At 37.4% G+C, this 13,271-nt stretch overlaps 1 protein-coding gene across 1 annotated transcript in view; it reads right to left on the bottom strand.

Moving 5' to 3' along the window:
• The window catches only part of DHX36 (DEAH-box helicase 36), a 38,830-nt gene that overhangs the window by 4,074 nt on the left and 21,485 nt on the right, over window positions 1-13,271 (bottom strand). The window contains exons 14-24 of the mRNA XM_039487912.1: window positions 13,094-13,158; window positions 11,665-11,808; window positions 10,755-10,872; window positions 9,785-9,883; window positions 8,236-8,409; window positions 7,836-7,922; window positions 6,883-6,966; window positions 6,667-6,766; window positions 6,495-6,585; window positions 4,852-4,972; window positions 3,272-3,424 (exon numbers count right to left, since the gene is read on the bottom strand). Coding sequence (XP_039343846.1) covers window positions 3,272-3,424; window positions 4,852-4,972; window positions 6,495-6,585; window positions 6,667-6,766; window positions 6,883-6,966; window positions 7,836-7,922; window positions 8,236-8,409; window positions 9,785-9,883; window positions 10,755-10,872; window positions 11,665-11,808; window positions 13,094-13,158 — 1,236 coding nt within the window. The remainder of the gene's footprint in view (window positions 1-3,271; window positions 3,425-4,851; window positions 4,973-6,494; window positions 6,586-6,666; window positions 6,767-6,882; window positions 6,967-7,835; window positions 7,923-8,235; window positions 8,410-9,784; window positions 9,884-10,754; window positions 10,873-11,664; window positions 11,809-13,093; window positions 13,159-13,271) is intronic.

Below are 13,271 nucleotides of genomic sequence, written 5' to 3'. Positions count from 1 at the left end.
TAAAGAAGAGCTCTGTGTAAGCTCAATAACTTGTTTCTCTTTCATTAACAGAAGCTGGCCCAATGAAAAATATTACCTTACCCACCTTCTCTCTGTCTAATATCCCAGGACCCACATGGTTACAACAAAACTGCATAGAACAATTGTAAGTAATTTGTTCTTAATAATGGACTACCAGGTGATGTTTCTGAGCTACGTCCTCTTTACAGAAGTATAAATATATGTGCATCTCTGAATATCTTGTTCTCCTGGCCAGTAAAAGGCCAGTATTTCCATTAATTCCCACTATTTTCAAGGTTAAGAATTCAATCAACTTAATAAATTGTGATTTTTCTTTTTCTATAGTTACAAGTAATCTGCAACATTAGGACTGAAATACTGAGTAAAAAAATTCACCCCCACTCACTTTACTTTGTGCATTTGTCAGCATTTTGTATCTAATTAATTTCAGCGTTCTCCTCTTTAGACAACTCCACCCTATTTGCATGAGGTTCCCCCACACCGACTGTGGGTGAGAAATTTAAAAAAAAAACCCCACACCATAGGAAAAAGTGATTGGAAAAACTAAAGTGACAGGAAAACTCAAGGGCAGACACGATAAATTAAAAAAAAATTAGATTTCAAGTTAATGCTGTTTTGTAAGTCTGACATAAAAATGCTAGAAACTAGGTCAGTATTTTTCTACATAAAAACTGATTTGTCCATTAAAGTTATTAAAGTGCAAAATATTTACTCTTTTCATACTTCTGCACTCTTGGCAATCAAACTACTTCAATTTCTAAAATACTTGGAAATGGGATTAAGATATGGTTCAAGGACCAGACTTTACTCTTTCCAGCAGAGGATCAATGGCAAAATTCAACTGTTAGCCAAGGGACAAGAAATAATTCTAAAAGGTCCATATTTTAGAGATTAGAGATTATTTTAGAGCGTTAGAGATTAATACCTTTTATCATCGGAAACCAGATTAATAGATTTTAAGGCCAGATGTGATCATTTTGATCATATAGTTTGACCTGCATAACACAGACCATAGGACTTCCCTAAGATAATTCCTGTTTGAATCAGAGCTTTTTTTTTTTTTTAAAGAAAGATATCCAATCTTGATTTTAAAAAGTTTCCAGTGATCCATCACAACCCATGTTAAATTGTTACAATGGTTAGTTACTCTCACTGTTAAAAAACTGCACCTGAATTCTAGGCTGATTTGTTTACCCTTCACCTTCTGGCCACTGGATCATGTTATATCACTGCCCCCACGTTGGGGGTGTGGGCTCTGGGGATGAGGAGTTTGGTGTGTAGGAGTGTACTCTGGGCTGGGACTGAGAGGTTTGGAGGGGGGTCAGGTTCCAGCTGGGGGTGCGGGCTCTGGGGAGGGGCTGAGAGATTTGGGGTGCAGGAGGGTGCTCCGTGTTGGGATTGAGGTGTTTGAAGAGTGGGGGGGATCAGGGCTGGAGCAGGGGGTTGGGGCATGGGGAGAGGCTCAGGGATGCAGGCTCCGAATGGCGCTTACCTCAAGTGGCTCCCGGAAGCAGTGGCATGTCCCTTCTAGGCACGGAGAGGCCCATGACCCTTGGAGCAGGGCCATGCCGCGGCTTCCGGGAGCCGCGTGGTGCGGCCCCCGACCTGGTGCCCCAACTGGAGCGCCGGAGCAGGGCCGAGATGCGTGGTGCGGTCCCTGACCTGGCACCCCAGCGGGAGCTCGCAGGCTGGCTTAAAACTGCTTCCAGGCCAGAGTTTGCCCACCCCTGTACTAGACTGAAGAGTGCTCTTATAAATTTCTGCTCCCCATGTAGGTATTTATAGACTGACTGTGTCACCATTTAACCTTTTCTTTCATAAGCTAAATAGATTGAGCTCCTTAACTCTCACAATAAGGCTTTTTAAAATCCTTTAATCATTCTTGTGGCTCTTCTCTGAACCCTCTCCAATTTCTCAATATTGTAGGGTCCACAAGTCAAGAAGTGGACACAGTATTCCACTAGCAGTTGCATCAGTGTCAAATATAGAGGGCAATATAACCTTTTTACTCTTACTCTGAGATCTCTGTTTATATATCCAAGGATTTCATTAGCCCTTCTGGCCGCCGCTGGACCTCACATTCTGCTCATTATCCAACATGACTCCCAAGTCTTTTTCAGAGTCACTGATTCCCAGGATAGAGTCCCCCATCTTGTAAGTATGGCCTACCATTCTTTGTTCCTAGATGTATGACATTACTTGAGTTCAGCTTATCAAGGTGATCCCAATCTCTCTGGATCAATGATCTGTCATCTTCATTAGTTACTACTCTCCCAATCTTTGTGTCATCTACAAGCTCTATAGGTAGTGATTTTATGTCCCCACCTTCCTCCTGATCACTGATAAAATTAAATATAGTGTAGAGCTGAGAACTGATTCCTGTCAGATCCCACCAGAAATATCGGTGCTCTATGCTGAAACTAGGATTCTCAGCTTTTCATTCATTTATTAGCCTTGCAGGTCAGTTATGACATTTAAAATCACGAGAAACACTAGGTAGATGAGAATCTCTTTTATGGGACCAACTCTGAGTAGCCTGAAAGCTTGTCTCTGCCTCTTCCACCAACAGAAGTTGGTCCCATAAAATATATTATCTCGCTCACCTTGTCTCTCATATCCTGGGACCAACACGGCTACAACACTGCAAAAAACCTTTAATCATGTCATTTTGATTGCCATCCACATGCATCTTACTCTCTGAGTCACACATGATTTTAAGAGCAAGCGAGCGAGAGACAAGGTTGGTAAGGGAATATCTTTCTGTTGGTGGACAGGACAGTCACTATCAAGAACCAGTAGAACAAGACAGTTATGAATTCCATTACCAGTTTTCAAATGGGAAGAAACAAAGTACTGATCTAAATTTAAGTGGAGTTGGGAAGAAAAATGGTAATCAGAAGAATCAAATATATAAGTGCATACCTACTAGAATTTAACCAATTTTTGGATATTTACATATTTTCTAAGACTACCTAGTTTTTATCCAATAGTAGTTCTTTATGGTTCTAAGAACCTCCTGTGTAAATAGGCATTTAAAGAATAAACACAAAGCCTAGTTTTTTTAAAAACACGAAGTCAAATTAAAAAGGACTAGTTAGATGAAAGATTCAAAACCTGATAAACTCCATACACTAATTTGTAAATAGTTATTCCGCGATCTGTTATTTGAAGAGCCCTTCTGTCTAAGCAAGTTGTTATTTTTGATATTACTATGAAAAGCTGCATAAAAGAAAGGCAAATGGACTATTACCTTAACTAGATTTCCTATCCTTGCTGGAGACTCAAAGACAATCCAGTCATCCACTGCAATGGTATCCTGATCTTTATCCTTCTGGATGGAAATATCTCCTCCAAAGAACAAAAGACAGTATGGAGAGACCTCTGTACAATCATACAGGTAAATCTGTAACAAGTCAAAAGTATTCAGTAACACTAGAAAGCATATTACTACATCCAAAATGACATTACTAGGTTGCTTAATAAAAATAAAAAAAATTACCTAAAATGATTTGTTTAAAGTTATTTCTGAATCAATAAATCAACTTAATTTCAATCCTGTAGTGAATCACTAGTTCAAAACACTTATTATATAATCATATTTTTTGATTAACGTGAAGAATGAAAGTGTTCATGAATGCTGACAATTTCCTTTAGTACAAAGTTTTGTTGAAGTCAAACAAATTACTTATCCCCCTAGTTAAGGTAGTTGCATGGGAGTCCCAGTTTGAGCAAAAAAACCTTTCCTTTCCAGATGCACTTAATGGTATCAAGTGAAGGAACAATCTTGTTAGAAGCAGTTCTTTTACCACTGGACTTATCCAACGGTATCAGTACACAATGCACTACATTATAGATGCAGTGTGCTGAACCCAGGTCTCTACCCCAGGGAACTGACAATCTGCAGGCATGTAAGTTCAGAAGAGTACAAAAAAAGAAGTGGGCATATTACAGGCAGAATTCTACATGGCAAAGGCAGGCCCTTCAAAATTTTCCTCAATCCTCAAGAAGCAAACAGAGGGAGATTGACACACATTAAGTTTAAGACTGTTCCTGAAGAATGGGATGGCACCAGAGGCACAAATTCTAACGTGGGGAAAGAGAGCCCAGGGGGCTGTCAAAAACAGAAATATGGGCAGAGTAAAGGGAACATGAAGGAGTGCAGAAGGAGATGTGGGAAAAGGTGTAGCAGGGGTTGGAAAGTTAGAATTTGGAGAGAAGCTAAAGAGAGCAGGAGGTGATTTGTCACCCCAGCAGGAAAAGGCATCTCAGGAGCTGAGTTTTGGAGGGATTAAGAGGAGATAGATGGGCACAGAGGAAAGTACTAAGAGCAGAGATGGTCAGCAGTATGAGGTTTGCAGCAGTCAAGCCAACTACCACCTATGGATTCACATTAGCTACCAAGCTTCCTGAAGATTCAGGGGGTTTACCTTGTACAAGTACATGACAGGTAGTAATTGCAGCTAATAAGGCTTTCTGGAGTGCAGATTAAAATATTTAAGATACTTAGCATTTCAGTATGAAAAGATTTAAGAGTTGGCATCACACCAGATGGTAACCCACTTCTGCTTGAAAACATAAGATACTATTTTTTTAAGACAATGTTTTCATAGTCAAGATACCAAGTAGTTGCAATTAATGAGCTAGTTATATACATTTATAAAATGCAATATTGGCTTGATTTTAACAAAAGTTACCTGTCCACTTTATTATGTCAAATATTAAGTTGTACCAAATGCAAAATGCTGCTTTGTGTTTTAAAAAGTTTACTTATTTTAGTTTAAAAAATATATTAACATACAGATTCAGAAAGTAGTAAAAGTGTTCACTTACACTGCTAGTTCTCATCTTCAAATGATACACAAGCCAGTTATAATGGAATTCTGTCTCTTCCACGTTAACAGATTTAGGATGAATGTTAACTGTTCCATCTGTCTTGGTGCAAACTTTCACCCTTTATAAAAAAAGATTTTTCTCCAGTTAGAGGTAAATAGATATTCACAGATTCTGAAAAGGTACATCAGTATTTTATCAAAAAATTGATAGTCTTTTCATCAAATTCTGCACTACATTGTTCTAAACTTCTGAAAATAACTGACATTCAAAAACAGTTTTACCTTTTTCCCATAAAGCTGTACCTGGTTAAGAATGCATATTAGAGGTTAAGCTGTCCCTTGTTAGTGAAGCTAGAATATGGCACCCAGTTCTTTCAAACAGGGAAACATTCATGACATTTTCACCCTCTCTCAAAAGGGAGCACTTATGAGTTTACTTAGAAAAGTGGGTGTACAATGCAAATTGCCATAATTTTTTTGGAAAACATGCAAGTCACCTGCATATGTGAGCTCTCTCTATAACAGGTACTTGGGATTCAGAAAATGTAGGAATATAGAACAAAATATTATTTACAGCAATAATTAGCCCAGTAAACAAGTAAAAGGATACTTCATGGATAACCTACAGGAAATCAAATCCCCTTTCTGAAATCTAACTGAGCCCCCAAGGGAACAAGAGGAGGAGAAACCAACTGCAATATGTACATTGCATAGTTATTTTCTTCTTTCTGGAACTCATTATTGTAGAGTTCCAGAATTGAGTACACTTACTTCAGGGCAGTGATTCTCCAAATGTGGCTCATAAAGCCTTGCTTGCTACTGGCCCACAGAAGGGAGTGTTTTACAAAGTGGGCACTGGGGTGTTGGAAAGAGAGGCAGTCAATAGGAGAACCCCTTGTAAAGTGGTCTGTAGAACAAAACAACTGTTTTATGCAGCAGTAGAATCCTGCAACTGGGCCAGTGCTGCTCATTTACACTCACCTAGCTTAACCTGGTGGCAGAAATGCAGTGTTGCACCATCCTAGTGAATTGAATGAGGAAGCTACAGAAAATGATCTTAGGACTGGTTTACCTTTAGTTTTGACTTTGAAAAATGGTAAGGTGGGTGACTGTTACTAAAGCTGATCTCCAGCACCTGATCAAGCAGACTAGGTTCAGTTCAGGCTGAGTGGCAACAAGAACTGAGTCTTCATCAAAGTGGAATGTTGGTCAAAAGGTGCACTACCCATGCTATTAATATGAGGAAAATGTAGATAGTAGGAAGTGGTACGCAAGTGGATAGTGCTGCTGGGGTCTCTTTCTTTCCAACCACTGAAGAGGAAGGGAGAGGATGTAATGTCTCAAGTGTAATTGCAGAGAAAAAAAACAGAGTGTGATTCTTTGACAGTCGTGCTGTTTCCATATTTGTGACACTACATGTTTATGTAACATTGTCAGGTCATCATTTTAAATGATGTATTTGCAGGTCTCCAACTGTAAGTACTGCTGATTTAATTAACTCCATAGCTCACATAAATTAATCCACATCTATGATCAGTTACACAGAAGATTGCATTTAAGTACTTGAAAGATACTGGTTAACACCTAAAAACTAACTATGCAGCAAAGAATTTGAATACAAACATGAGATTAAAGCCTTACATTTTTCTCTTTTTGCTAAAGCTTTTACGGATCTTTGCAACTTTTGGATATAAACCAGCACAGATGACTGCTTTGAGTAACTTCTCATTATCTGTAGAAGACAACAAAGTAAATAATTCATTCTACAAACCATGAATTAGTCTATCAAATATCCTCTTTTCCCACTGTTTACCTGAGTTGGTATTAGATTTGGGATCTCGGGGGTTTTTGCTACTCACAAACCCAGCCGCAAGGAGATGTTCAGCAAACTGTCCTTTCATGTTAAGCAGCATCTATGGTACAATATCAGGGTACAACATAACTCTTCTTGGAGAATGATGCTCTGTCAAACATTTTTTCCCCCCACAAGTAAACATTTTCTGCCACATCACACTACTAAGATGATTACCTGAAGTGTATTTGAAGAGAGAAAATACTCCCAGCAATAGTCCTTTTCACTTCTGAAACCACGTCGCCGGACCTCTTCCCAGCCCTGAAAATAGAAACTACTTTCAACTACAGTTCAAAGGGGCACATATTTACTAATATCTATATGTAAAAAAGAGAAAAGGACAAAAAGTATAGCTATACTTTTCCCCAAGGGATCAGAAGTGCACCCTTTAATGTTTGATTTTCATGTAATGCAAATAATCTGCCAGGTGAAGGTAACAGATAGTATATAGAAAAAGTAAAATGACATTTTGATTCATTTTTTATCAGTCTAGTTGCGCATTGCATATTTATTCGTTAAAAGTTAGGACTGAGCTCTAACCTTTGCTGTTAGAACTCCACTCACTGCGAACAACAGTTCTTGATGATAATAGCAGTAGCCTGGAGCTAATAGTGCAGCAGGACTTTTAGGCCAAGTATTTCCTTAGTTCTCATTGACACATGGGAAAAACTAAAGAGAGAATCTCCTCAAGACTGGTGCAGTCAGTCCTGCCCCCCCACCCAAGAGAAAAATTATGGACTTCACTGATTTTTAAGGGAGGATGAGTGGAAGCGACTAAAACTAAAAAGAAAAGGTTTGATATCTATATATTCAATACAAAGCATTTTATGTTTAACAGATATTTAGACATCTGCAACATATCTATGAAGTTACCCTTTGTCCCCACCTCTCCCTAATGCTACCAACAGGGAATTAGGTTATTAGTACTACTACTATCTCAGAAACAAGGTTCTTAAAGACAAGCAGGGCAAACACGGTTGTGTGAAGAGGCCATATACAAATGCTTTGCGGGTGTATGGGGATGAGATTTGATTTTGAATCAAGTATTTTGTTTCAAGAGTTCTTCAGTTAAACTGAAAGCACAACTTCAAAGGCTAAGTCAACTGAACATTTAATTAAAACAGACTTACCGCAAAAGCATTCACAATAGTTAGATGGTCACTTTTAGTATTCTTTGATAATTCTTTTCTTCTAGCATCTGCTACTTTCTCTTTGCCCTTTAAAGAAAAAAGAAATTAGAGCATACCACACATCCAGGACTCTGGCACGCTATTATTCTCCCAATTTTCTTTTTTTAAAGTAAGGTCAAACGTAGTGGTACTCTATGCATGCAAATTAAAGAGACCTCCAAATAGCCAACAACAGCACTCTATTGTGACAGATTGGTGGGCCACACTTATGGAAAACTTAAATTTAGATTGAAGTTTTTACGCTAAAGTATTTATGCTGCCTCTTACTAATATCCTACCAAGTTTTAAAATGTAAAGAATTTGTTCATTTTATTTGCAATTCTCTTTTTAGATACTTTACCAGTGGAATCACAAAGGGGTCCTTGAAGCTGAGGCTGGCTGCAATTGTGAGTACTGGATCTAAGCAACAGAATAGAGCTCCAAAGAGGATCATTTTTCCAATATGTGGCTCAACTGGCAATCGTGCCAAGTGGACACCTAATGGAGTCAGTTCTTCTTGTCTATCCAAAGCATTCTGTTAGAAAAAAAACACACACTTCTTGAATTTGGGGACAGAAGAATTTTTTGAAAACGGGCAATGTGCCTAGTGGAGAAAGGGGGGGGGGGGGGGGAACATGACAGCTGAAAAAGCAATCAAACTTGAATTTTTTTTAGTTTAAATTTATGTATTACTCAATACCAAACATGGAGCGCTAGAATGTCTTTAAGAAGGCTACTTTAACAACAATCATCCTTTTATTTAGGCTTTAAAAAGTTTATTGGTGTTAGTAAAAGCTTATTGGACAAAGTACTTCTTGAGTATGTTGAAGGCACTACCCTAGATGGAAAAGAGTCAATAGATTTGAAGATATTTTATAGAGCTCTTTTCTCAGTGCCCTCCTGTTTTTTTTTTTTACTCCATGTTACCATTCCTACATCTTTTCCCCTTTCTGTTCACCCCCGCCCTTTGCTACTAACTTTCTCTTCCCACGCCCCTACCAACTATGCTGCTGAGTTTTTCCTTCTACTTAAACTTGTTCAGAATCCCTCCAACCTGTGAATAAGAGTTGTGGATCCTTCCCAATGCTGCTGCCCTGCAACCGAACAGGCTGCTTCAATTGATACGTACAGGTAACAAAAAGTATCAACTGAAAAATCATCAGCACAAGTGTGTCACTAAACCCCATCATATGAAAAGCAAAGCTACACTTGACAACTGATTGACACTTCAAAGTGACTTTTCTATCTTACTTTGTTTATTGGCCTCAGTCCCCACTTATGCCTGTTATCCCATTACCATTCAAGTGGCTGTTCACAATTAGATTCTTCTTCCCAATTACTTTTATTTTCCATGGAAAAATCTCAAACATTTCATTGATCTGGATAGTCTGGGAAGTCTTAGCTAGACAGAGTCATAAGCAGCTGGCACAGTTTTCAAGCAGCAGAGACAGGGGAATTAAAGCTCAGCTGGGAAACCTCAAGAAAAGGTTGCATAAATGTGAATAATTTAGAAAGTCAAGATCCTGAAGAGTGACTTTAATCTGGCACAGAAAACATTTTCAATATTTAAAATAAAATTAAAATTATTTCCCCTTTGTTCCTCAGTCACACAGCACCCTGGAAGGCAGGACACTGGTTAGTACCAGTCACTGCATACCTCTTAAGGCATGAGAGAAAATATAGTGCCTCCAGTGCAGTAAAGTACAGTTTGGATGCATAGAGAGCCACTAGAAGCTGAGTGGCTCCAATAACCAAAATGCATATAATCAGCAATGTCTAAATTATCTTATAATAAGGTAACTCAGCAACATTACTCAGTACTGATCTTAGAGTGACTTCTGTAGTTCGATAAGTCAGCACACTGAACTTGAACATAACATACTCTAGCATATGTTTAAGTATTAGTTTACCAGTTCCATTAGATGATTTATGGACAACATCACAGCTTCACGAGATGGTGGATCCATTAGCCTACTCAGAAAATAAGCAATTCCACCAAGCCTTAGAATCTGAAATAAAAGAGATGCAAGTTCTGACAGATATGATTCTGAGTTATGTGTTACCATTAATTCAGTACACATTTGCAGACCTCTGAGAAGCTACTGCCTAATTTGCAAAGTTACTAATACATCAGAACTTTTAAAGTTTGAATTTCACTAGGTTAGTACTCAGATTTATCAAGTGTTCCTTTATTTTCCTACAATCAGTTAAATTCTGATAAAAATGAAAAGGTATTATTGTAGTCACAAGTTTTGTTTAGGGATCCACTCCTCATCTGAGGTACACGTCCAGCACTTGTGTTAACAATTGTTACAAGTCACGAACGTCATAGTTTTTGCTTAAATTATCTCCATGACTTTACATTTGAGGATGTGTGAGTAATAGCAAATACTTCAGCCAATTTCCCTGAGAATTGCCATGTCAAAACTACTAAAGAAAACAAACAATAAAAGTAATGACACAAAGCAGCAAGCCAGTGAACTCAGTCAGTTTTAACTGTTTTTAGTAAGTTATGTGACACCCATCTTTAAGGTGCCATGTCTTATGACCTGTTGGTGAACAGGAAGAAAAAAATTCTCTGGCTTGTGGGCATATGAATTCAGGGAAACAGCATAATTCAGATTTACTTTAACAGAGTTTGTCTTTTATTAAATATTAAACCAGGTATTTAGGAGACTTTAGTACAAATATACTTAAAAGTGTAGTCTGTCAAATAGTCTGTTGAAACAACAGTGGTAATCTGTTACATCAAGTTATGCTTAGGAACAATCTCAGGCTCAAAGTTTTTGAGCATAGTACCCAATGCCAAACCCTTCACTCTCTTATCAGCCTGGAAAGTTTATAATGTATTAGAACAACTAGCCCATATCAGATAATTACCTTGATTTGTAAACAAAGTTCTTCCAAAGGTGTCCTTAGGATTTCCGGTAATTGATAATCATCCAGTAGGCTGGCACGTAGACCATTATATAGATGATAACAGTGACCCGGCTGGACTCTAATATTCAAAATGTGTAAGAAATATTTTGTCTTTCAACAATACTTACAACTACATTGACAGCTTCTCCCAAACACTCAACAATTAATAGTATATTCCCTGAAAATCAAAAATTCCCAAAATTCATAGTATATCCCCAAACACTTCAAGGCATTAAAATAAAGGTATACAAGTTAAAAGATGTATTCAAAAAAAGCAATTTCGGAGTTTTGAAATACAATGAAAAGCCAATAAGGCAGAAAGATACAGGAGGAATGTTTCAGACAGCAGGAGCACTAGAGAACTACAAACCAACAGCAGCAACATTTAATGAAGGAGCAGTGAAAAGGCTGGAGGAGGGGGGAGCACAAACAAGATCTATGAGCTAGACAACAGGTGCTCCATGTGTTTGACAAGGAAAGCAGTTTTTAAGTTTACAGACAAATTTTTGCTTCAATATTCTCCCAAGGTGTAAAGATGAAGAGGTAACATAAGACTACTAACACCATGGAGTTTAAAAAAATTCAGTACTACTACTAGAAATATTCAAAAGCCAATCAAGTTAAATAAGAACTCATTCCCAGAACTATGCCAAAGTCATTCCATCAGTAAAAGAATGAGAGCGTCATACTGGCTTATGCTTTATAATGGAAAGTGAAAAACAGAATAGAAAGCACTTGAAAGTGTCTTAAGATACACTAATGTAATTTATTAGACATTAAAAGTTCTCAACTTCCAATGTGAACAAATTTGTTTCCCTTTTAAAGTTTATTGCCACAGAAATTTTCTAATATCGATAGTCATTTCTCTTACCTTCCTGCTCGACCTTTCCTTTGTTTGGCATTAGCTTTACTAACCCACTCTGCTGCCATTGTGCTAATGTTGTTCTGCGTATCGAAGTGAGTTTCTTTTATTTTTCCTCCATCTATAACGTATACCACATCATCGATGGTAATGCTGTCAAAAATAAGTGGTTTTCTTAGCTTTACAGTATGCATAGAAAAGTTAGTCTACAGAGTGCAGGATATACTTTATCTACTTGCAATATTAGATGATGCATTATATTTACAAACTTCATTGGTGTAATTTTAAGTGCTCTGCAAATACAACAAATGAAACTTACTTGCTGCACGTCAAAAAAGAGAGGGACAATGCTGCACACATTTTAAAAACATTCATTTCACATTTCTCTGAAGTAAGGCTAACCAGCTCCTGCTCTGCTGACGTACACAAGCAAGTATAATATTGTGATAATACTTGGTATCACTCACTAGTAGATGTCACATTACCATAGAATCATTCTAAAAGGGACAGATAAGTGGAAGATGTGCGTTTTTTTAAAAACACATTTCATATACCAAAAACAGTAAGTTTAATTCTCCAAAACCATGCCATATGCTAAAAGAATTTCTAAAGCTTTGCCATGAACTGAAAACGACACTTACATAGAGCCCCTGTAGACGATCTCCATGCTTCAGCAGGACTCATAGCTGGAACTATCTGGCATAGTTTACATTACATGTTATAAGAAAGTATGGAAGATTTACAGAAGGGTGCTCTAGTTTTAAATAACTATAGAAGGAAATGGACAGAACTTTAGAAAATGTAAGCATGGTAAAAAAGGAGCTAATGTACATTAGCTTAATTTATATGAAAAGTCTGACCAATACTTAAAAAGCTTCAAGCATCTAATGATGGCATTATGGAAGCTCATGTTTATTGTCTTAACTTCTATATTTTCTCAGTTTACAAGTGAAAAGTTGGTTTAACTATCAGCTCTGCAAACAACATGGGATCTAACAGTCAAGTTGTATATTTTCTTAATCATGAACTATCAATGTTCTGCAGTGGAATGCAGTAGACAGTCATGTTGATAAGCAATGCAAAAAAGAGCCTAACCAGGCTCTGCAGTGGTAACAGGATTTAAACATAGGGGTATAAAGCTTGTCAGGAATAGTAAGTAGCTCAGATTAATAATACAATAGATCTGTTCACTGAGTCACTTTCCACAATCAGCTTCCAATAAAAAGATCTGAAGATTTAATCAATCTAGTCTAGCATACTTGTAAAGAAAAATTCCTAATTCACTGTACCACCTATTTATGAATAACCAAATGCATTTTATTAGAAATATTTAACAGTTTTCACTTTTGCTTTAATGTTATGATTTAGCATTTATTTTGCAAGAATTGTGTTATTTGACAAATGTGGCTACCTACACAGAAACAAAAATATGTTTTACCTAGTCTCTGCAATGTTGGTAGCAATTACAATTTTCCGTACTCCAGGAGGGGTCTTTTTAAAAACCTGAAAAGATACATAATTAACAGAAGTAAAACAGACTATTTATCAAAACCAAACAAAGCACAAAATCATTTTGAGTGTTCTGCAGGTCTGAACAGTTACACTTGCCCTCATGT

Source organism: Mauremys reevesii, linkage group 9, assembly GCF_016161935.1.
Source record: "Mauremys reevesii isolate NIE-2019 linkage group 9, ASM1616193v1, whole genome shotgun sequence".
NCBI classification, from domain to species: Eukaryota; Metazoa; Chordata; order Testudines; family Geoemydidae; genus Mauremys; species Mauremys reevesii.
This window is presented reverse-complemented; position numbering and strand designations above follow the sequence as displayed.